This window comes from Saccostrea cucullata, unplaced genomic scaffold (genome assembly GCF_032062105.1).
Source record: "Saccostrea cucullata isolate Sc308-1 unplaced genomic scaffold, CSIRO_AGI_Scuc_v1 ctg183, whole genome shotgun sequence".
NCBI classification, from domain to species: domain Eukaryota; kingdom Metazoa; phylum Mollusca; class Bivalvia; order Ostreida; family Ostreidae; genus Saccostrea; species Saccostrea cuccullata.
This window is the reverse complement of record NW_026929981.1, coordinates 63,548-89,138: the sequence shown is the minus strand read 5'-3', so window position 1 is coordinate 89,138 and position 25,591 is coordinate 63,548. Positions and strand designations below refer to the sequence as shown.

General features: G+C 31.3%; 1 protein-coding gene across 3 annotated transcripts; it reads right to left on the bottom strand.

Annotated features, from left to right (window-relative positions):
- Positions 1-1,059: 1,059 nt before the first annotated feature.
- On the bottom strand, positions 1,060-25,466 carry LOC134282655 (small conductance calcium-activated potassium channel protein 2-like). Of its 3 annotated transcripts, none has more exons than XM_062765052.1 (2): positions 25,320-25,466; positions 1,060-2,621 (listed from the first exon to the last, which is right to left on the bottom strand). In XM_062765052.1, exons 1-2 carry the CDS (start codon positions 25,392-25,394, stop codon positions 1,245-1,247), a joined length of 1,452 nt encoding a protein of 483 aa, XP_062621036.1. In that variant the 5' UTR covers positions 25,395-25,466; the 3' UTR covers positions 1,060-1,244. The 3 variants fall into 3 exon arrangements, with proteins under 3 accessions (XP_062621036.1, XP_062621038.1, XP_062621037.1); XM_062765054.1 differs by lacking the exon at positions 25,320-25,466 and adding an exon at positions 9,542-9,654; XM_062765053.1 differs by lacking the exon at positions 25,320-25,466 and adding an exon at positions 8,322-8,441.
- Between the last annotated feature and the right edge of the window lie 125 nt (positions 25,467-25,591).

The following is a 25,591-nucleotide window of genomic DNA, read 5'->3' as shown; positions in this document are numbered from 1 at the left end:
TTTCTATGTGTGACGTGTTGATTTGTAGAACATGCAAAGGTGAAACAATCCATGTAATAATGATATGTTCTTCTTCTTATGAAAATAAATCTTTCAGACATTAACTATTGAAGCTATAAATGGAATTTCCTTTAGCAATATCTTATTGTGTCGGATCCAAAATGTTAGAAATTACCATTTAACATATTTCAATAATTACTATACCTTGAATTAAAATAGTTGAAACCAGGACTCTCTAAAATTACAAATACATGTATACAAAGGACTACTGAACATTTTTCCATATTATTTGTAAGAAAAAATTATATAATTTATCAAATTTTAATGTATTTAATAATAAGAGTATGTAGGAAAAATCTGAGTTATAATGATTGTGAAAAATCATTCTCCAACCTTTTGCTTAATTGCAGAATAGAATTTAAGAATGTTTTTAATCATTTTTTTGGAATAAATTTAATTTTAAAAATCCTTGTTTTTTGATGGGAAGTTTATAGTTGGACTTTCGGTGACCTTTTGCATAAGGTACATGCACAATATTTTGTTTCCTTTAAACGCTTTGGCAAAACTCAAATCTACTTGTAATTGTAGAAGTAGCTCTACTATCACATGAAAAAATGGAAAGAAAAAAAAAAACAGTCTTGTCAGTGTATATTCTCAACATTTTTGTCTCTTTGACACGCTAAATCTGTGGTTCTGATAACAATGCAAACTAATACACCAGCGCTTTCAAACAATATTACAATGTGATTGTTGCATCATTATGACTTTCAAAAACAAACTAGACTTTCATCTATTAATGTATATATGTAAATGGTCAAATCATTTATATGTTTCAATAGCATAATGAGGTTACATGTATAATAGAATGTGTTGTTGATATCACATGTATCGAAGTTATGAGACTTTTTTTCATTTTTAAGAACTGATTCAAAAAAACTCTGGACAATTTGATCAGTTCATATAACAGAACTATCATTAGGCATTCATTGATACATTCATTCTTTAAAAGATCATTTCTTTTAGCTGAAGATATTCGGGCGTTTAGTATGTATCATCAAGATCCCGATTGCGTAGAATGCGAGACAGGAGTTTTGAACTAAGGATACTTTAGCTCGGTTGTTAGTAAAGTCAGTATATCAATCATTCTGAAACCTACAATCTAGACAACTCTACCACCACCCAGAAAGCTGTTAGTCTAGTATAGTGTCACGTGACATGTCACATGGCATAGGATCACGTGATCATCATCTTACAACTGCATTATAAATGGCATCCATTTTGGCTTGTAGATCTTTTATCGTGGAATCTATTTCTGTCATTTTCGTTTTCAGTTCAGATTGAGTGTCTTGGAGCGTTTCTGACAGTTCTACAATGTCATTAACACTCTTTGCAATTTCAATAAAACCGATAGCGGTTTCTCCTATTGAGGCCTTCTCATTTTTAGCTTCCTTCATTGCAGCTATTGCTTGCAGCAACTTCCCGTGTAATCGAATTCGTTTTCTTCCATTGTTCTCATTATTTTTCCTCATTCTCCATAGCTGCAGTACATACTTGATCGTGTCAGCTGCAGCGATTTTCCTCTCCTTGTCCAATTGAGCCCTGGTGACAAAATTGTGGACGTATTTCTCTGCGCGTGATTGCTCCAATTTCTGCGCAAGAACGGCGACAAGTAGGGCCGTTGTTCCGACGCCCATTAAACCTGTTGCTACGGAAACAAATCTTCCGCAGTAACTATTAGGATAAGCGTCTCCATACCCCACAGTTAGGAAAGTTATTGCAATCATCCACATATCATTAAAGAAATTTGAATTTTTGGCATCTGGATGGTAGTATGCTTCACAAGTTCGCATGGCCCAAGAATTTACAACCAAAATGGCCAGCATTATCACCACTAATACTGTCCCTGGCATCGAAGACATCAGTGCCTTGAATACAAATGTTGAATTTATCTTAACCTTATTCAGCGCACCAAGACTCTGTGTTGCCGTACTCGTTAATAGTTTGCTATGAACTACCATGAATTTACTGAGCAAGTATACTCGCATAAGCATGAGGATTGATAAAATGGCGTCGATTGAAACTTCTCTGGTTTTCCCATCCGGATCAATCGCAGACACTGATATGTTCCCCGGTATAGGGTGTATGATGCACACCGCCAGTTCAAGTAATATTTTTAAGTATGTCCATGGAAAGTTGACGGCCAACCTCCAATCTTCCAGACTATTATCCGTCATACAAAGTTGTATACCAGTCACGTGATATCCAATCACACCAATCAAAAGAAAAACCGTAAAGAGAGAAATGCACGACTTGAGGACGATTGACGTGATAGAAGACTTGGTAATCACACCTTGGAAAAATAATTCAGTTTCTACGAGCATTAGAACAATTCCTATAAGAGCGAAAGTGAACTCTAGATTAACAATGATTGTCCTGTAGCGCAGTAAAACTTTCCTTCGACTCAGACGGTAGCTGATGTTATCAAACTTTGACGTCATGACTGAGGTTCCGGTGGCCGTGCTTTGACCGTCGTCCTCTACGTATTTTGAGTATTTCCCGTTCCGCCTGTTTACTAGAGGTATTCCTGGGTCTTCCAACACTGTGTTGCCACTCATTCTATTCTATGAAATCAAAAAAAGTAATTGTTTATAAAATTAAAACTGATATTGGTATTTAAATCAATCATTCATTCAATCGATCAAAAATCAATCAATCAATAAAATTATCTTGTTAATCTCTGAAGGTAATTGTATAAAATTTATACTTTGTTTATGTATTATTCTAACTAAGATTTCTTCATTTTTTTAATAAGCAAAGCATCTTCACATGAAAAATGAGATGCATTTTAAGTATATTGGAATCTTGAAATCTGTTGACTTCAACTAATGTTTTTTATTATGAAAAGGAATCTGTTTTAGTGTGATTTCAAAAAGCCAATTATAGTTTATCCTAAGCACAATTAGTTTTTCTTTCACTAGCTGACTTTACATTAAGTAAATCTGACTATTTTTGCAACTTTATCCTCAGTAGAAGAATAAATCGGGAAAAACTTGTCACAAATACGGAAATTCTAAGCCGATTAAGTTTCATCTGTAACAATGCTGCAATAAATCAATACCTCATTTCACTCAAAAGTCAAACTAATTGCTAATTTGTATGCACTGTATGACTTTTTTACAACATTTTTTTCTTCTTGATTGAAATTATTCCGACAACATTGAAGGTACAATTTTGAAAATAGATAATATATGAGAGAGACATGAACTATAAAATAGTCATATTGAATTTACGATTATTTTATTCTACAGCTTTAAAGTGCATCAGAACAATGTTGGCTTTAGAAATATTTAAATAAAGATTTTTTTTAAATATAAGAACATGCATATGAAAAGCCGAGTAGTACTGATAAAAAAAGAAGATGGGCGGATAAGGAGGGCACTTCGCCTATAGTGCGACAGATAAGAAGTGAAAAATCAAATCTCCATTATATCTTAATTTTATTTGACATTTTATTTAATAATAAAGTCTATTTAATGTAAAATCTCTCTAATTTACAAAAACCTCACAAAGACTGAAAATATTTGCCTATGAAGAAGCATACACATAGTGAAAAGAAGAAAAACGATCAATTTTGCATACTTAAACAAAATTTTTCAATATGAGTGGGTCTTCGCTCCATTTTTTTGAAAGGTGGTCCTAAAAGTTTGCAATAGAATATACAATTTGTGGTTTACAAAAACATGGAGAGAAGACCCACTATACCTTAAAAGTACACTTTTATGACAAAACATTCGCATCTTTCCCAGAAATACTTTAAGTCCCTTAAGTCAAGGAACATATCACAAACATGATTTAAATGCCCAAAATCATTATGAGCCATGTAGCATAGTGGTTAGCGCGTTAGTCTCAATCTGAAAGCAGTGTGATTCGTCGGATTCTTATTGCTAGTGTTCGAATCCCACGAATACCATCTAATATTTTTATAAAAGAAAATAATTTTACGAGATTTTTTTTCTCAGATAAGGTATTTCTCTAATAATTTCATAAATTTCAATAATGAGAAGTTAATTTAAATACTCAATTCACATATTGAATAAATGATATCTTAATATCTGACGCTATAGGCATTCTGCCCGCCTTGTTCACCCATCTTCTTAAACTCAAAAGAAAGGAAAAGAAAAATTTACCCCAAGAAACAATTCTCAAATAAAACTTTGTTTCCTTTTCCTAGCATTTTTTCAGCTTCAGAACGTATTAAAATAGCTATTCATTTCATGGGAGGTCAACATTACAGCTACATCGCCCAAAATTTCAGCTCATTACCGATACATTTTTTCAAATTTCGACCGATCCTTACCGCTACAAAATTTTTTGCTAAAAAACAACTCATTACCGCTACATATTGAATCAGCCGAAAACAACACATTACCGCATGCATGTACGTATCACATCAGCCAGGTATGGTACAGAATATGATCATGTAATGCTTCAAATATTTGAATATTAATACCTAGTCCATGACTTGTTATATGAGATGCATGTCTCATTCTACATATTTTGGATGCGCACGTGAATGTAGGATTTAACTGCTTGATTTAATTTTTTTAAAGTGTTTTATGAAATTAGATAGATTCTAAATAAAAATTATATTAAAAACATTATGTTCAAAGTCCTACTTTCAACTTCCCGTGATAAGCAAGGGGAAAATGTCTTCTGCATGTATATGTTGTACTCTAAATCAACCTGTTTACATGTAAACAAAAGTGGCTGGCTAACGAAAGAGGCATTGTAGCGGTAATGTATACTTTTATATGTAGCGGTAACGTAACGTTTTTTGTACATGTAGCGGTAATGATTATGTAGCGGTAATGAAAAGTTCGAAAATGTAGCGGTAATGATACGCACCCCTATTCATAAAATTTTTGTTCACCACAATAGAGTGACCGAGCTGAAGTCATTTTCGTTTAAAGTTGAGCATGCAAACTCAGTCTGTCTCTAGCAATTACATTCCTCTATTTTAATACACATACAGTAATTCTGGATTTTTTTTATGTTCTAACAATTTTCATTTCAAATTTCAAAAAAAAAGTTTTAACTAAAACATTTATGTTTTTTATAAAAAGGATCTTAAAACTCCTATGATTTTTTCTTCGTTGATTAGTGATTTTGCATATTTTGATAGATAATAAACCTTGTGAAGCAGAGTTATAGTGTAACTCTTAAATAATTTAAGAAATGTTTCCATGCCTTATTATATGCACTTAGTTTATGTGGATAACAACCAAATAAATATTCGAAAAAAATAAAATATATTTTTTAAAAGCACATATGTTTGTTCAGATTATATTCCTTGTGTTACAATTTTTGGTCAAATCTTATATAGTTTTACTATATTTTATGTTACATTTTCAGCTTAAATCATATTTTTTTCCCTACCATTTACAATTACTATAAACGAAACTTATTACAAAAACTGGTCATACTATGTAGATAAGATATCAAACGTTCATGTCTTTGACTGCAGTGGAAAATAATTATTCACTTTCATACTTAAAATAAAAATTTTTAAACAAAATAAAAAATCTCTAGGCAAAAGTAGCTTTTCATAATACACTATATCACTTGTCGTCCTTCATATACACCTCAGTAATAGAAACAATAATATTTTACTTTGTCACTCTCTTTGTTAATATATTAAACCACCAAACAAAAACGTGATGGCAGAAAGCATTGGCCAGGTACGTTATCAATATATATGTTTACAGAAGAGAGAAGAATTGATTCTGCTCAACAATTGTTCTCCGAGGAAAACAAAAGTTTTGAAGAGTCTATGACGCACGAAGAAATACTTGGAAGAGACACCAATCAACAAAGGCTGCTCTCTACGAAAAGAAAATTTACATTGAAGAAAACATTCTGCACCTAGCCTTACAATCACAACGTATTCCAAGAAACATGGATACGGTATGAGTTATATATAGGACCAAAACATTGATTAGCCACAACCAATCTGGCTTTTTTCTGATATTTTTAAGTAAGTTCCTAAGGATTGATTTTCAAAGAACGATTATCAAACAATAGAAAAGATTTTCTAGTAACACCGTTTACACTTCTGTTTTGAGTGCTATGTAACTAATAATTTCGAAACAGAAAATTGATTTTGCATCAGTTTTCAAAACTTAATGCATTGTACATGTTATTTGATAAACCAATGGACAAGTCATTCATTATCATTTCTAGGTGTATATGTTAATTAATTACCAATCATTCATAAAAGGAATAAAGAGAAAATCTACGGTAAAAAAAAATCAGATCTCTTGCTCACATAAATGATTAATAACTAGAAAGGTTATTTAAGCCACTTGTAATTTATTAGTTTTTTTTTTAAATGTTCGTAAGCTGAAATATGGAGATTCCATAATTTTTTCACGAATTTAAGAAGTTTGATCATTATTAACCGTGAGTATTGCATATGCATAGCTTTAATAGAGAGTTATAGATAGGGATCAAGATATATCAAATTACCAAACAAACAAAGCATCTGTTGAATACATTTGTGAGATGGTTAATAGATTTTGGTGCCTAGGGGATATCTCATCCCCGTTTTACATCCCCCCGGTCACTTATTCATTGATAAAAGTGATATCTGGAATATTTTAGTGACATAGGACCACGATGCTTGCTTATGATCTTCAGAAAGAAGAGAAAATTGAGGAGTTAAGCTAATACTCTTCATATCCTAACACTAAAGGGATTGTACAGATTAATAACCAACATTTCTGCGATCCATGGAGATCATGGTCCATTTTTAGCAGAGCCTTAAATACCTTTTCATCATCGTCGTTAATAATTTAGTTGCTATCATATGAACTTATTTTATTATAGCATTCAGAAAAAAAATATGAAATAAAGAGAACATTACTACACAAATTTATTTTTTTAAAACGAATGTGTTTTATCTTAGGTAACGAATTTAAGGTGGATCAAAGCCAGAGATATAATATTTTAAAATGAAATATGAATATAACGAACAGTTATTATGCTGAAGAGACCATTTAAAATATACAAAGCAGGAAAGGAGAAAACAATGATGTCTAAACCACGTGGGATCAGGTGCCATGGAGGAGTAAGCATCCCCCGAGGACTGGTCACATCAGCCACGTGCACCTTCTCACGATTGGGAAAAACGTAAAGTAACATTAGATTTTTAAAAAGCACATTGTTTACCTCATGGTTAGGGAATGCAATTAAAAATTATGGTTGATTTAGGATATATTTCATTGACTATGCTGTTGGATAAACAAAATGATAAATTTTCTGCCTTGCTCAAATTTGATTAGAGCATTTATTTACACATTGATTTCATTAATTAATCAGTTCAAGATATGTATTTTTTATTGTACATGAAAAAAAAAGAGAGGCAGATAACAAACATTGATCAATCTTCAAAAATACTCTCCATGAAGTGTAACGTATATCTTTACCTTTTTCTTCGCTTATCCAATAAGACAGATTTATTTTTCTAGCTGAAAGTCATGAATAAAGATACGGTTTGTGTTGAGGTTCAACAGAACAATGTTTTTGGTAAAATAGCCACAGAGAGTTATAATATCCATGTTAATGAGCATTTTCTATGGAAAGGTTCTAATTTACTTCCATCAACGTAAAATATTTTATATATGTTATCACCAAGAAATTCATTATCATTTTCATTAACTTTCTTTTAATATATTTTATATAAAGTACATAATTTAAAGTTTAGAAGCAGTATAACAAAACACTTATTCAAGTATTTTTTGCCTTTAAAAATATATAACCCTCAGTTTCCCCATTCCTGGTGTATATAAAGTACGGAAGTAAACCATGAAACCAATAACCATAAGGTCTTTTTAATTCCCTTTGCTATAGTATTTCCATTTCTTTTTTATGTCTTAACCAGACGTAAGCTAATTATAGAAGCCAGTTCCTTCTTTATTACCGCTTATATCCTTCAGGAAATGAAACAAGAAACACGATTTGATAAAGAAAATATTTTTTATATTCTTCATGTCGTTATAAAATTGATATACCAACATTTTAATAAGGATTTTCAATTAATAAATAACAAAGGAAACATTCTTAAATTCAGTATAACGAGAAAGTGTCTTAATATCTACAATGTTTGATAATTATATCATATGTTATTTAATTGATTATCTATTCCATAAGTTAATGATCTTAATAATATTCGTTAATTAAAAAAATATGTTCAGATTTAATTTTACATTCAAAATTTTACTAAATTTCAAAATATTTAAAGTTTGAGAAATAAATTTACTTACTATAGCCGATCTGACTACCTCCCTTATCCTAAGTCGAGTATCCAAATATTTCTCCATATTAGTTTATGTCCAGCTTAAAAACTATAACACAATTCGAAGAGGAAAACCAAATTTTTAAGAAATCCCTGCTTAACGTCATCCAAATACTGATACAGAGATTCCCCAGCTTCGTAGAATATTAAATAGAGAGGACCTCTTTCCTAGAGGCTCTGATTGAACGCCTGCTGGTCCCAGGAAAATAATATGTAAAATTCGATAAAATGTCTATACCATAAATAGACTAGTATATGAAAACAACTGTTCAAAACTGGAAAGCAGTCGTTGAATTGATACTTCCATTCTTTAATCTCAGTGTTTTAAAGATCAATATCAGAGTTTTCCTCTATTAAGCAAAATTTTCGCCATTGATTTATGCCCTTAAGTGTCTTGCAACAATGTCCAATACCTGTCTATTGAACATAGCATTTTTTCAAGACATGATTTTTCCCTTTTTAATTTCAAAAGGGGAGGAACTGGTTACAAATAAAAGATTTGCAATATTCGCCTAAAATCACGACTAGAAAACCGTTATGAAAGTAAAATACCCCAATTAAAATAAAACACAATCAAGACAAAACGATCCAATATTCGAGTATTTGATGTCACAGAAGCTTTGTTATGAACTGACTTTTATCTTTAAAACCTGGCTTATTAGAAATGAACTTGCGATCGAATCCATTAATGAAACTAGAAAAAGTGGGAATAGTTTCAAAACTCTGTGAAAACACATCGATCGTCAAGAGAAAGTAAGCAGGTTAATAGTCTGCAAACAAAAGGACGCTCGTGGAACTATTTCGAAGAGCAAGGGGGCTAAATCAATTAGGTAGTGTCCTTAATTACGTAAAACTTGAAAATTGACAAGAGTTCCTTGAGTGGAAGATTAGGATGGCCAAGTAAACACCCACACTATATCAATAGGACGCACTTTGATGTCTCAAAAGAATTGTGGCCAGCAATGCTTATGCATAACTTCTGGAACTGGGTTCAAACGTTGAGGGCAAGGAGAGAACTTGGACCAAAAGTACACGTTGTTTCTCTCAATTATTTAACAATGCTATTGCAAAAAATATTATAGGGTGTTTGAAATCTGTCGACATTAAGGAATATTCTTCAATGAATATTCCCAAAAAAATCCTTCCTTAAAGAAGCTTAAAAAGGATGTGCTATTAAAATGAACATACCGTATCAGAAGGCGGTTTGGGGATATCTCCATTCATACTATGTACAGAATTCAATAATTCTACAATATAAACCGAAAAAAAAGATAAGAGAATGCAATACCCACAGTGACAGTATTCACTGGACAAGATAGAAGAATGTACGTACTACGCCCTTTATAGGTTTAATGATGAGGGAAGCTGAAGGCAAACGGGATTTTTACATTAAGCAACAGATTTGTAAGGTTCCCAAAGGGGCATAATTATTCAATCTTTTGAACATACATATATAATTTTCAATCTTTCATATCTCTTTGATGTGTTAAAGAAAGGTATTCACGTGTGTGTAGAATGTGTAACCAGTATTGAGAGAGCGTTGTTTATTCATTTCGGAAGTGCACTTCATGAAATGTCTTTGCATTTTTCAAGGGTTTTAACTTTATTATCATCATTGAACAGACAAAGCTACGATAAAAACATTTTATGTAGTAAATTTTACAGACAGTTCAAGAATTTCTAAGAAAATACCAGAGAAATCCCTATGGGCAGCAATATTGTATTCATTAAATATCCACCTTCAGATTTTTATTTTGAAAAAAAAAGTTATACCGCGTAGGACCCCAATCAATCTATAAATACATTAATCTAGCAACAAAAGAAGCCAAGGTTTCTTTTTAGAATCTATATTGCAGCAGATGTGACCAAATCTCCTCATAATAAACTATACATAGCAATCGTCGCTGAAATCGTCTATCTAAGGTGTCATATGCTAACCCTTTGCTTGATTACAGTCGTGTGCTTTCAAGGCAATCCGCCAACTTCCATTAAATTCCATATACATACTCAATATTTCGTAAATGACATCAAGGTCTCGTCGATTGGCATTAAATTTGATAAAACACGACATGAGAAGCATTTATATTCAACTCGTCATCTTTTTGCTTACCGAATAATCTTTTCTGTTGGGATTTCTAAGGGAAAAGATGGTTTTCCATAACTCTGATTTTACACAAGCACTGATTCTCTGAGGTTCATATTAAAAGGAAACAGGAGTACGGTAAAATCACATATTTTCGAGGGTCAAATTTTCGTGGTTTGTAGAAAAAATATTGGTTCATGGGGATTTGATTTCGCGGTTGAAGAATTGTTTATTAGTAACATATGTAAAAAAAAAATTGCATTTCGTGGTGGACATAAATTCGTAGGTCTCTTTATACCTTGAAAACCACGAAAATTAAACCCCATGAAATTAGTGCTTTCACAGTTTATTGAATGTTTAAACAAATTGTATCCTAAATATAAATTGGTTTTCAGTTATATATAAAAAAGAATTCGCTATATTTACACATTCATATTTAAATACATCGCATAGATATGTTTCATATCTCCGTGAAAACGGTCATTAACTTTCCATATGTTATAAAACCCATTGCTCTTCGTTTCTTTTGTTACTAGACAAAGTAAAAACCTAACCTTATCAAAACAAAAAACTAAAATACAAAGTCAGGTGCAACTGACCTCAATTTGCCTCTGTGTATTTGGAAAACGTAGAATCACATAAAACCACAATTCAAGCAGCCTTTCTATTGCACAAAATTATATACGCAGGTTCCTTTAAATATTTTATGTGTGATAATAACAAAATCCAAAAAGCAAAAAGATATAAAGCCACAATTTCTTGAGCACACATCCTGTACTTTTCCTTCTAAAAATGGACGAAGAATTCCTACACCCCCTCACTAATAACAATTAAAAGTCATAAATAAGAGATACATTCATTGCTAATTGTAGAAAAATCGACATCGAATGCTTACTTATGCATGGATATTGGAATTCTATTCCTAATAAAGCACTTCTGGTGTAATATAAACGTGTAATATGTTACCATTTGAATTCCCTGGGTCATGATATCAATAACTAAGGTTAATAACTTGTGCAGCGTTTCAGATCATTATTCACAGTATCGCTGTTACAGTTCTAATTTTGGTAAATAAATTCTCTTTAAGTTTTATACATCTACACGCATTTTTAAAAAGTTAAAATCCTATACAGATTTTGATTCAGATAAATTTCAACCTGCAAATTATTTGCAAATGGAAAATTTGCTACAGCATTATTGTACAATGTTGTCAATACTAAATACACATGTATAACATTAATCATGTTCTAAAAGTTTTGAAATTAGTTCAATTCTTTTAAAACTTTATGGTGTAATTTACACTTATAAGAGATTTTGAGACTTCCATAAGGTGTTTTCGTGAATGTCTTTTAGAATAAGATTTTCCTTTAGGAAAGGAACTATAGTAACTAAAAAGAACTTGTTTGTTTTCTTTTTTCATTGTCAATAAAACAAGTGAAAACAAAGTTATTCTTCATAAAAAACATCTTGAATTACTATATCATCCAAAATTTACGTTTGACCGAATATATAAATTGAAAATACTGCATATAAAACCCTTTAAACCCATTAAAACTTAAATAAAATCTTAAACAAGGCATTTTGTTTAAATGATGTACAATTTTTGTCAGATAAAATCTTGCATAAGCTTCAGATGTATCGGATGGGTTCCGTATGGTTAAAAAAAATCATAATAAACGAAAGTGAAGCTAACCTGCTGTAAAAAGCATCAAACGACATTTCATTTTCTTTAAGAGACATGTTTTATTTAGAAACATGATATGAACCCGGCAGGGAATGCTTACTTTTCAATGGCACCTGATCCTACCTCTGATGTTTCATAGGTCCCTGTTTGCTCTGCTCCTGATTTGTAAAGTTTGTATGGACTTCAGAGCTTTAAATAATACCTTTCTATATCCTCGATCATATTCAATTGCAACAAGAGGGAGTAAACTACAATAATACACAACAATTACCAAAAACTTTTTAAAAAAAAAAACTCCTGAAAAGGAACGATCATATAATATATTCAATGAAAAAAAATCTTTCGTAATTAAATTTCTCGCTAATTATCCAAAATACATTTGAGTTATATATATATCTTACTCTAAGGAAAAGAAAATCAACTTCCAGTAATCATTAAAAAAAAACACGTGTAATTTCCTCTATATTGCTTGCGTACATCTCACATGATAAACTTAATTGGAATATGATATTCATCAAATAAAGACGGTTCTAAACTAAATTATTTACATGTACATTGAAAAAAAATTACTGAAATTTTCATGCAGTTGAAATGAAGAAGAAAATATTTTCTTTTTTCTTTGCAAGAAATAAGAACTTTCAATGAAACATATGGAGATAACGAACAGTATTCAAGACAAAAAGTCCATAAGACAATACAAAATAGGAACAATGCAAACACGGACCTCCAAAACATCAGAGGTGGGATCAGGTACCATAGAGGAGTGAGCATCTCCTACCGACCGGACACACCCGCCGTGTAATACTTGTCATGATCGGGAAATAATAGAAAAATCCGTCGTCAATTCAGTGTATAAATAATGGACTAACAATCAGTATCAAAAAATAACCTAGAATAGAACTTTTTTTTCAATTTAACCATTTGTCATTATTCTAGGTTCATCATCCATTATGGAGAGTTGATTCTTTATCTACTGATAAAAATATAATAATATTTCTGCAGTGTATAAAATTCATTCGGGATTCGGGTAATTTTTGAATTACAATCTATAGCCATCAAAAAATATATAAAGATTTGTTTTACATAAGGTTTATTAATTATTTTATTTTTATACATAAATAGGAGGGAATAACAACATGTCTCCCGCATAATTGCATCGAACAGCTGTTTCAAAAATATGTCAAGTACACAACCTGATGTTTAACACAAGTCTCATAATTGGCATGCTAATTATAGATAGCACGCAATTGCGAATGGTAGAAAACAATTAACATTGAACTTTGAAATATACTCACGTTTGATTTCATATCGATAATCATTAAAAATTTCCCTTAAAACATTAATGATTTTCTTTTTTTAGAAAAACATGTACGGTATTTATACTTGAACCAATTTGACTTTAATCACTTTCTTTTCACTTGAGACCAAATTAATATAAATATTTAGATCCTGATTTCACCAATTTCACTTAGAATATCTTCACATAACAATATAAGATGATGAAGATATATCGAATAATGGCCGAGTACTCTTGAACTCGATCATGTGATCGAGATGCTAATAGATGATAACATGAAATGGGGCTTTCTTTTGTTTCTCTTTATAGTTTGATTTCTTTTGTTCTTTATTAGTTCTACACACTGACAGAGTTGCAATCAATCTTTGATTATAATTGGCATATCTGATGCATAAACAATTTATTTTCATGGAAATATTTTAATGCAAATACTCTTCACTATTTATACATAAGGAAACAAAAAGGCCTGTGGTATAAATCGAGACGCCATTTCTCACTAAAGAAAGACAAATGTTGAAGGCGGGATAAAAACAAATAATAAAAGTAATGTGATATTTTCACCCACTTTATAGCCTAACCTCGCAACATGACTCCCTTTTCCATTATTTGGATTCCATACAAGTTGAATGTCAAATCTAATGGTTAAATAAACAATCAACAAGCTACACAAAACCCTGCCAGCATATGGTATTGACTGGATGGTAGTATTTCAATATAAGATGATAAATTCGGTCAAATCATATAAAAGGGTAAAAAAAAAAGAGTGGACAATTTTTGTGCCCTTTGAATACATTTTTTTCTGAAAGAAATCAGAATTAGAAAATGTTATTAATTAAAGAAATATTTTGTCATCTAAAACAATTTTAATTTATAATGTTTGTTTGAGAAAACACCACATTTGGTGAAAAAAAATAAGACATTTTAAATATATTTTTGTTTCCAAATATGATAAAAGCCATAAAAATAACTCAAAGGGGTACACTTATATTATAAAAATGTTAAACTTTTAAAGAAACATTTATTTATTTATTTGTAATTCAATTTGAATACTCTCTTATAAATTGAAGGATAAATAACACATATCAATTTTTACAAATTTAAAATCAAACAGAATACTTTGAATTCAAAAATAAGTTCATTATATTTCTTATAGATTAGATGTTTTGAATTTCAAGAGTAAAGAATAACAATTATAGTAATTTATTACATATATTATACATGTACATTGTTAAAACATAAGAAAAACAAGAGGCTCAGGGGCCACATCGCTCACCTAAGCAATTGGCTAGGAAAAAGTACATATTAGATCAGAACTAAAAGTTTACTGAGGGGGGGGGGGGCTTGAATTTTAACCCCCAGGGGGTCATGATTTGAACAAACTAGAATCTACACTACCTGAGGATGATTCCCTATGAATATCACTAAGCATGGCTTTGAAGTACTTGAAAAGAAGATTTTAAAAGATTTCCCTATATATTCCTATGTAAAACTTTTATCGGCCATTTGGCCCCAACCTACCCACGGGGGTCATGATTTGAACAAACTTGAATCTACACTACCTGGGGATAATTCCACAGGAGTTTCATCTTTCCTGTCTCAATGGTTCTTGAGAAGAAGATTTTTTAAAAATGCCATTAATTTTTCTCTAATTCATAATTATCTCCCCTTGGAAAAGGGTTTGGCCCTTCATTTGAAAAAACTTGAATTCTCTTTACCCAAGGATACTTTGTAGCAAGTTTGGTTGAAATTGGCTTAGTGGTTCTTGAGAAGAAGATGAAAATGTGAAAAGTTTACAACGACAACAACGACTACGACGACAACAACAACGACAGACAACGGACAAATTTTGATTAGAAAAGCTCACTTGAGCCTTCGGCTCAGGTGAGCTAAAAAGCACATGCGTGCATTTTCTTGTAATTTCATTAATTGATATTTTTTCTAGATTTGAACTATCATTTTCCCAAGAAATATGATTGATGTTTACACATAATAAGTTTTAAAATATTTTTTTTAAAAATGTGCAATTTGTAAGCGTACTTCTTAAAAGCAAATAAACTGTTTCTTTACATTTCCTTTCATTTACCTCTATTTTATTTTCTATTTATTTTTAAAGCAGCAATGGCAGCAGTCTTACGTATATCTCTTTTCAATTAATTAAAAAACTGGCATGTGTAACCCCATTACATTAAAGTTACAATGACATAAGTTACCTCCACGGTAATTTTCATCAAAGTGTCAACCAATAAGTTACCCCTTTGTTTCACTCATATTATTTTATGTATTTCACATTATGGTAATTTGCTATTAGCTTTGAAAATAGTGAAATACAAGGTATTTTTTCGATATTTGCCCAAATAAATCTTAATATCAAATTAGAAATTGAATACAGAGTGTCACTTCATCAATAGTAGAAAAAAATGCAAAATTGCTATTTTAAAAATTGTGAAATTTGAATATTTATGAACTTATTTATCATTTTCGAGGTAATGGCGTATGCCGGAGATTGGTATAAATATACATGTACAAGATGTAATTACACATATACCAATAGATTTATCAAATTCCATAATATGCTGGATTGGATACAATCATTAGTCTTGTATAACATATTCACATGTGACTTTAAGATGTAAATTATTGATATATAATTAAATTAAAAGTAAGTCAATATTTTCAACACAGTTATTTTATTTTGTTAAGCATAATCAAATCTCTATACCTGCCTTCATTTTACACACTATTCATCGGTTAGCGATTTCTCTACACAGGTTTTTTTTTCTTTAGATGGAAAGCGGATCTTCATTAGAAGTTGATAAATAATTTTAAACAAAATTTCAATTAATTACTTGCTCTTATAATATATAGTTCTTCCGATACATTTAAATGGATATATACTTTTCTTATTGAAATAAACGTATATTTGAAAACATAACGTTAAAATACATATGATTGTCCATGAAAATGTTAAATTCAGTGACCGCATGAGCTTAATATATTCTAAATTTTTGTTCATTAACAAAAAATTGTTCTCGAAGTTGTAATTTCATCTTAAAACTGCTCATAAACTAAATTTATCCCTGTAATTTGGTCTGTAAACCAAATGCCTCACCACCACTCCCCAAAAATAACGAAATTCCCCCAAAAATTGAAATTACTTTTTAAAAAATATATTTTAAAACTCGATTTTCAATCGATTTTTACAATAAAACAAGATATATTTGAAACGCCGATGACAACTCATTACAATGTAAACATTTTACTAAAGTCAAACTCCGAGAGCAACTTCAAAGGATCAGAATTGTTTGTACCCACGGGAAGGACATATCACAAGGAATGCAAAATGTCACTGTCAATTTAAAATATAAAAGGAATTCAAAAGTTTATTATTTTTTTAATTAAAATGTAGGACAAGTTCCAAGGTCAAAAATATTTGTACCCTAAAAAAAGTCTAACACAAGGAATATAATGTAGTCTGAAAGCTCCAGCTACAACCATTCAAAAGTAAAGTTTGCAAAAGTTAATCAAACTCCAAGGTCAATTTAAAGAGGCTAAATTCATAGGTATCTTAAAAAGTCTTGTCACAATAAAACGTTATTGACAAGGTTAAATATTTGCGGACAAAGAGACAGACGGATGGACAGCCCTGGGAATATTCAATCAGGGGGACAAAAGGTATACCTCTCTCTTTTCTCTCGCCATTTTTAAATAATTCAAAGTTACTGAAAAATTAAAAAAAAATTATGATCTCAAATCTGCTTAATTTTATACCAATGTAATCAAAAATTCAAAGGTATCTATTTTTGCCTAGTCCGTCTGACTGTACGTTTGTCCACAAAAACCTTGCCCAAAAATTTTGATTGGTTGAACTATGCCTTTCATATTCACAGGCATATTCGTTGAGGCAATATCTTTCCTTGGGTACACATTTGACCTCTTGACCCTTATCTTTGAGTTTGACCCTCTTGCAACAAAATCTTTAACCTTAGCCATAACGTTTGATTGATTGTAGCTTTGGCTTTTTTCACATGTGTATTCCTTGAGACAAGAACTTCTTTGAGTACCAACGTTAATATATGTTAATATATTTGATCTATTATCTCTAACCTTATGGTCTGACCAACATTCAAAAAACTTTAAAGTTAGTCTTAACTTTTAAATATTTATAACTAAGTCGTTCACAATGAACAAGTATGTTCTTTATGACAAGACCCTCCTTTGGATACCTACTTTTGACATTTTGATCTTGGTTATAAAACAACTATTTTAGGACCAATCTAAAAGTTCTAACGGTCCTAGAGAAAGAAATTAACTATATGCGTATCAGAGAACAGATACTACTGTGGATAAACATTTTTTTTGTTTTTAAACACTGAATTTTTGAGTAGTGCCTTAGTGAAGAGTAAGGGTTAAATGCATTATTACGCTCACATTGAAAAATGTTTCTGGTGAATGGAATACAAATGCATTTTTTCTTTGTTATTTCGTTGTTATATTATCGTTTTATTTTTTTTCAAATTAGTTGATAAATAAATTGTATTAAAACAAGCAGTACGTTTTACTTTTAGCAAATAATGTTTACACTGCATTATTAGATAAATGAAAAAATACTCATGCTTGCAGCTAAATCTTACCTTTGTTAGGAAACTCGGTATCATTTCTACAATGTGCGATTGAAAAAAAAAAAATAATGCAAAATAGATATCAACCTATTCAGAAATTAAATAAGAAACATATTGTCCCTTCTTGTTAGCTGTTCGGCTATAATGCAAAAATGATTAAAAACTCACCGGTTATCCAAATACGGGGCATTAATTCAGAGACTCTATTTAATTTTTCTTTTTTCTCTTCAGTTAAATTTAAGTTTTTATAAAAGACGGTATAACACGTGTTTTTAGGTAAAGAAAAGATAAACTTTTGAATTCTTTTAAATGTACGGATTCTGTAATAAATTGCAGTCAGACTTGGTGCCTGACTTTTTAATAAGGGATCATTGGGAATAGAAGTAAAATTAATGAAACATGGCATTTATGTTTCAGACAAATGAAGGTTAAACATTTACTCATCATAATATTTTGCTTTTTTCCATTAAAACCATAGGCTTCAGAATTTTTTTTTACCTTTGGATAAGGGGGTAAACTTGTAAACATGGACAAGATAAGGTCTCTATCAGAAAGACTCAATTTTACGTAACAATATTCCTAATAAATACTAGTAAAACAATTTGTACAATTTTGCAATACACTGAAAGTGTAACAGTTTTGCTTAGTTTAGGAAAAAAGAATAAAATTAAGATCATCAGAAAAACGAAACAAATGCTTAGTATGCATATTTTACCATTTTAAGCAATTCAAAGAAGGGTAAAAAGATACGCAAAACAAGGTTGCCAATCATTACTTTAAAAAGTAAAAAAAAATCTCTTCACAAAAAAATAACAACTTCAGAAATATATTTGAAAGATTCCATTAACCTCGTACGAATAAATGTCACAAACTAATATTTTGGACGGCAAAAATAGCGTCTAATAACTGAAGAGGGTTACATATTTACTCCAACAATAGCTTGCATACAGGAAGTCAATGCAAAATTGCATATGATATATTTCCCCAAAATAAGACATGACACTTTAACGGCAACGCTTTGACATGAAGGATATATCAATTTCTCTATCCGACCATCAAATCAATTCAGGGAAACTTATCCACTCACAAAATACTAGATAACCATGTCTGTAACAACTATTCTGGGACTGAATTTACGATTCCAATTTGTTCTAAATGAATAGATTCATTTCTCTCACTTCGTGTACGTCTTTTCACAACCAGAGATTATGAAAAGAAAGGAGATGGGGGTTTTTTTTTGGTTCCAGGAGGCCATAAAGTGATTACTGACCTTATCAAAAAGTATGCAACAAATATAATGATAAATGCGCTGTCCATAAAAGTTGAATAAAACAAGAGGCCCATGGGCCACATCGCTCACCTGAGCACTGTAGCTAGGAAAAAAGCAGAAATCAGTATATTATTGAAAAGTTTGATCCCAAAAGTGGTCTCAACCAATCCTTAAAGAGGAGAGAGAATGATTTGAACAAACTTGAATCTACACTAAGAATGCTTGCATATTTCTTTGACTAGCTGTGGCTTTATTGCCCTTTATATTTGAACTTACATTGTCGCCCCGCCCTTATTCCAGGGGCCATGATTTGAACAAACTTGAATCTACACTACCTGAGAATGCTTCCATATGAATATGACTAATCATGGCTTTGTCATTCTTAAAAATATTTTTAAAGAATTTTTCTACACATTTCTATGCAAAACTTGGGATTCCATGTTGTGGCCCCTACCCTACCCCCAGGGGTCATGATTTGAACATACTTGAATCTCCACTACCTAGGGATGCTTCCATATAAATATGATCAATCATGCCTTTGTTTATTCTTGAGAAGAAGATTTTTAAAGAATTTCCCTATATATTTCTGTGTAAAAATTTGATCGGCCATTGTGGCCTTGCCCTATCCCTGGGGGTCATGATTTGAACAAACTTGAATCTACACCTGAGGATGTTTCCCTATAAGTTTCATCTTTCCTGGCTCGGTGGTTCTTGAGAAGAAGATTTTAAAGGAATTTTCCTACAAATTTCTATGTAAAACTTTGATTGGCTATTGTGGCCCCGACCTACCCCCGGGGATCATGATTTGAACAAATCTGAATCTACTCTACCTGAGGATGCTTCCATATAAATATGATCATTCATGTCTTTGCTATTCTTGAAAAAAAGATTTTTAAAGAATTTTCCTATATTTTTTTTATGTAAAAATTTGATCGGCCATTGTGGCCCCGCCCTTATTCCAGGGGTCATGATTTGAACAAAATTGAATCTACACGACCTGAGGATGCTTCCCTATAAGTTTCATTTTTCTTGGCACAGGGGTTCTTGAGAAGAAGATTTTTAAAACATACCACCAAATTTTCACTATTTCTCCCCTTGAATATGGGTGTGGCCCTTCATTTGAACAAACTTGAATCCCCTTTACCCAAGGATACTTTGTGCCAAATTTGGTTGAAATTGGCCCTGTGGTTCTTGAGAAGATGAAAATGTGAAAAGTTAACGACGACAACAACGACGACTATGTCGACGACGACGACAGACAACGGACAAATTTTTATCAGAAAAGCTCACTTGAGCCTTTGGCTCAGGTGAGCTAAGAACGGAATAGATCTTATGAATATTCGTTTTGTTAAACAGACTTGCCTAACATGTTTCTGTTATATATTTTATGTTTGTGGTGAAAACTGGACAAAACTGTAACTTTTGATATTAAATGTCTTATTTAGGCAAATAGTGATAACATAAGCGCTTCCCATTTGTTTCCAGAATGTAAAGTGCAATAGTAGAATATCAAGTTAGCATCTAAAATTAATGAATTCTACATAACATAAAGTCAATAGTTTTTAAGTTCCTTTTGGACATTCATTCAAGCCGTGATCAATATTCTATTGGTGATACTTATCTGTTTTTCGATCACTTATCTTAATATACTTAAATCATTGGAAAAGACATGTCTTAAATGGAACACGTAATTTTATACATCATAATGTAAACTAACTCAAAAAGCTTTAAAAACAACGCACCTTTAAAAAAATACTTAAATTTCTATGTATTACTACACTCAAATCAAGTTTGAAGAAGACATAAGAGATCGAAGGGAAAAAAATTGTATCAGACTAAACAAATATTTAAATGTTTTTAAAAATTGTGCAAAAGTTAGTAACAATAAAACACTTGTGAATGATTTTTCAAATAAAAGCACAAAAATGGAATTTTGGCCAGGCTCTTGGTGTGAGGGTGTGCTGAGAAGAAAGGTCAAAGGGATAAATATTCAGACTTCATTATTTTAAGGTGCAAAGACAGGAGTATAGTAATATGGTTAGTGACATTAAAATTTTTTTTAAAAAAGCAATCAAATATCTATAAAGCTATTAGTATTTGATTGGTTTGAAAGCTTTAAATAATTTAATATCCTGCCCACTATTCTCCAAAAAATCCCCCCAAAAAGTCATTGAAACAAATGAAATATTTTTGTTGCAAAGACCGGTCTGTCAACAATAAGTATGAAAAACTAAATTCAGCTCTTGACCTAATGATACATTGTATTTCCTAATGAGCTCACTGTATCGACCATAGAACTTGCAAAATGGTGACTTCAAATGGGATTGGTGATATCTTTTTTCATCAACTTGGTCAAAAACTTTAAACGTAGAGCATACTCTGAATGAATCGAATCAACTAGGAGACATAAACCCAAATGTAGATGATAAGGATATATTGCTTGATAAATAAGGGAAGTCGACGGTAGAAAGGTAGAAAAGTATAAGTGATTATGTTATCAATTAAAGTTTTGTTGTTAAAGCAATATGAGCTGTAAGTTTGACATGGGAAAATTTGTTGCAAATTTGTAATCAACTATTTCAACGACAGAAAAATAGAACATTTATAAACTTCTGTTGTTCATATTTGCGATGGAAGAGCTTTTTATAAGCTTTAAATGAAGCAAAATTACATTATTGTCGTCCTGTACAATATTTTTCCTTATATTATGCTATATATTCGATTGCAGAAAAATTTTCCTTCTGAAACAATTAAAAATTTTATTTTGGTTTAATTGATCATAAAGGTATAAATTACATACAAATTAATCATAATAACACATTTTAACAGCAAAATAAATTTCTCAAAAATGCAGCTCATATTGCTTTAAGTTACAAATTGATGAACTTTTTTTTCTCGTAAATACGCAAACATGGGAAAGATTTGTCAGACTCTTTGGGGGTCCTTTAATTTAAGTTCATAGAGATAATATCGAATTATAGTTAAGACTAACAAATCTTTCTTTGCAAAAAATATCAGTTTGCAGATAAGAATTATACTTATATATCATAAAAATTATATTCTGATTTAACAAGAAATCTACGATCATGGTGAACGCAATATAACTTTTATAGTGAAAAGAGACAAGGTTCTAGTTTAAAAAATGTTTTGTAACAATAAGGGTAACAATAAGGGTTCAAGATATATGATGCACAAAAATTGTGGAAAATGCTTGCAATAGATACAGGTGGTGTATTATTGAATAATTCAACTTACATAGCCTCACATCCTGAAAAAATAATGTCTCAAATTTACATGTATTCCAATACATTTCTATAGTAATGCTTCATTTCAAAAGGATAAAAATTGTAAATCCTTACTAGACATCTACATGTGCATAACCCCATCAATTATGCTCGAAATGATCTTGCATCACATTAAAATTTATTAATTATAACCAGGTTTTTGTATGGAAAAAAAGTTGTTTATCCACCTGTTATTTGCTCAAAGTTGAAAATGATGACATCACAATTCATATTAAAATATTTTTTATTATATAAATGTAAATAACTTGCGTTGAGAGTAAGATTTTGAAAAACCAGATTTTCGTAGAAAAGATTTTTAATCTTTTTAATTATCTCACACCCTGCCCACCCTAAATGACCTCTCCTTTGAAATTGAACTTCCGAAACATGAATTTTTACAGAACACAAATGAATATCTAAAAATGTTCTGGCTCCTACAAATAATTTTAAGGGGGATTTGAGGAGAGGGATGGTGTGTCAAATAGACTGATCAAGATATCAAAAATAAACCCCATACATATATTTTCTTTTAGATAATAACACGTTCGTTAAATTAGTTATGTAACTAAAAGTTCCTCTTCAGATAAATAATATTGCTTATCCTCTTAAAAAATAATAAAAAAAATACAGCTTTTACTGTTTGGTATCAAAGTCTGACTTCTCAATTTGAAAGATACAGACAAAACCTACTATTTTAAAGGATTGATTGATTGATTGATTGATTGATTGATTGATTAATTCGTTGTATATTTTTAACGTCCCTCTCGAGAATTTTTCACTCATATGGAGAAGTCACCGTATGCCGGTGAAGGGCTTCAAATTTATATCTTTACTCGGCACTTTGAGCAGTGGTGACTAGGTCAGTGATTTAGCCTTAAATGATTGAAGGTGTATAAACAAAGAATACCCAAATAAGTATAAATGTCACAATTTTTGTTTTTCAAAGGATGAATGAAATGTAGGGAGATAAGGAACAGTATTCAAGCTCAAAAGTCCATTAAACAATACATATATATTATTATAACAGTAACTTGATCCGAAGGGTCGTATCACGTCGAGTTGACAGGCGCGGAGCTTCAGATCTAACGAGACGCGAAGCGTCGAGTTTGATCTGATGATCCGCGCCTGTCAACGAGACGTGATGCGGCTCTTCGGATCACGTTACTGTTATAATGATAAATTTATTATATACCCCCTTATAACTAGCAAAATTTAGCGAAATAAAACTTTAGAGATCAATTGTATAACTTTTATCCATAAAACAAAGCATAATAACAAGGGACTTTTTAACGCGCAAGAAAAATAACGTCATTTTTCTGCTTCATCAGTTTTAGAGAGTGGTGATATATATGGATTCAGAAAACCACAGTGTGGTGATCCGGAAAGTCGGATCACGACGTCACGTGATTGCATAAAACCAACAGTAAAATTAAGTGATACACATTAGGTATATAATAAAAAATAAGAGCAGAGCAAACGCAGACCTCCAAAACATCAGAGGTGGGATCAGGTGTCATGGAGGAGTGAGCATCCCCTGCCGACTGGTCACACCCGCCGTATGCTCCTTGTCATGATCGGGAAAGAACATAAAAATCCGTCGACAATTCAGTGTGTAAATAATGACCTTACAATTAGTAGAAAAAAACGTCAGTCAGTATTTGATTTAATAATAAATTGTATTTGCTGACAAGGTCATTGTCATAGTCTTTGAACTTACGAAATGATGACTTTAAACAAGACTGCTGAAATTTTTACTTCATCAACTTGTTTGTCAATAATTTACCTTGCTTTAAAAATTGTTAATACGTAGAGCATGAAAGATATGAATGGTTACTAGAAAAAAAAAATTATTATATACCGTATGGTATACGAATACCCCGGACAACTCATCCTTTAAGGTTGCTTTGCTAAATACAGAGGACATAATAAAAAGTCACGGTGATCTCAAGTTTTAAATAAAAAGGAGGAAAGGGTCGATTACAAAATCGTTACTTAATAAATAAAGCCTCTGTCTTTAAAAAGAATTAAATAAATAAATGTATTTGTTACTTAGATTCTAGACGTAAAATTCGCCAAGACTGCTATAGAACCTTTTCAAAAATAAGTGAGATGTTAGTGAAAAGTTATGATTTCCCGCAGTTTATGGGAAAAGTTGAACGTCCGCAAGTAGTATCCGGTATATTTCATTTCTCTTTCAAATTTCGAAATAATTTAACCCTTTGGTTCAATTTAAATAGTTTACCAGCAGGAGACTAGAGATTTTAAACATTACATAAAGGAACATTAGTAAACATGTACTAACAGCATAGATGAGAAATGTAGATTGGATGAGATATAAAAATTAAAGGTGTATAGTTGCGGTAGGATGGCTATAAAAAAGAAAAGCTGATTTGATTTTTAATTGATGGTACGAATGCAAAACCCAGCTGAATCGCGGTCGTGTCTCTTATTGCTCTAAACCGCTTGTGGGTATTTTTTTTATTTGTATAATAAACATATTGTTTGAATGGTTTTAAATAGCTATAGTCATACAACACATGGCAATGCATTTCCGTAATGCAACATTGTATTCATTTTAACAAAAATGATATCAATGCACAATTACCGCCTTTCTTAAAAAAATAACAATTGTATTTGTAATCCTTTTATGGTTACATTCCAAAAAGGAATACACTGTATGCGCTGGAGGAGAGAAATGGAGAATGCCCTTCTCCAGGATATAACCTTACCTTTGAGATGGTCCGCAGCTCCAGGACAGTGTTATTAGACCCTTGTTGAAAACCCAGTGATCCAGAAGAAAACATGACGAAAATCGTTCCCGGGGTATACTCAAGTTCTTATATTACCTAACCAATACACAGGTACCTTTGCCACGTTAACGCTGACGTCTTCTAATGTGAAATTATGTCCGTGTGTGTGTAAATTAGTAGAGGGTTTTCATTGAGAGAAACTCTCGCTCATTGTTGGTTTTTAAAAATTATTGGGTCATTTTTAAAGATCT

Coding starts and splice junctions, on each gene's coding strand:
- LOC134282655 (XM_062765052.1), bottom strand. CDS start 25,394: ATGTTTTCTTCTGGATCACTGGGTTTTCAACAAGGGTCTAATAACACT. Junction 2,622..25,319: donor AGCTGCGGACCATCTCAAAG/GTAAGGTTATAT, acceptor TTGATTTCATAG/AATAGAATGAGTGGCAACAC.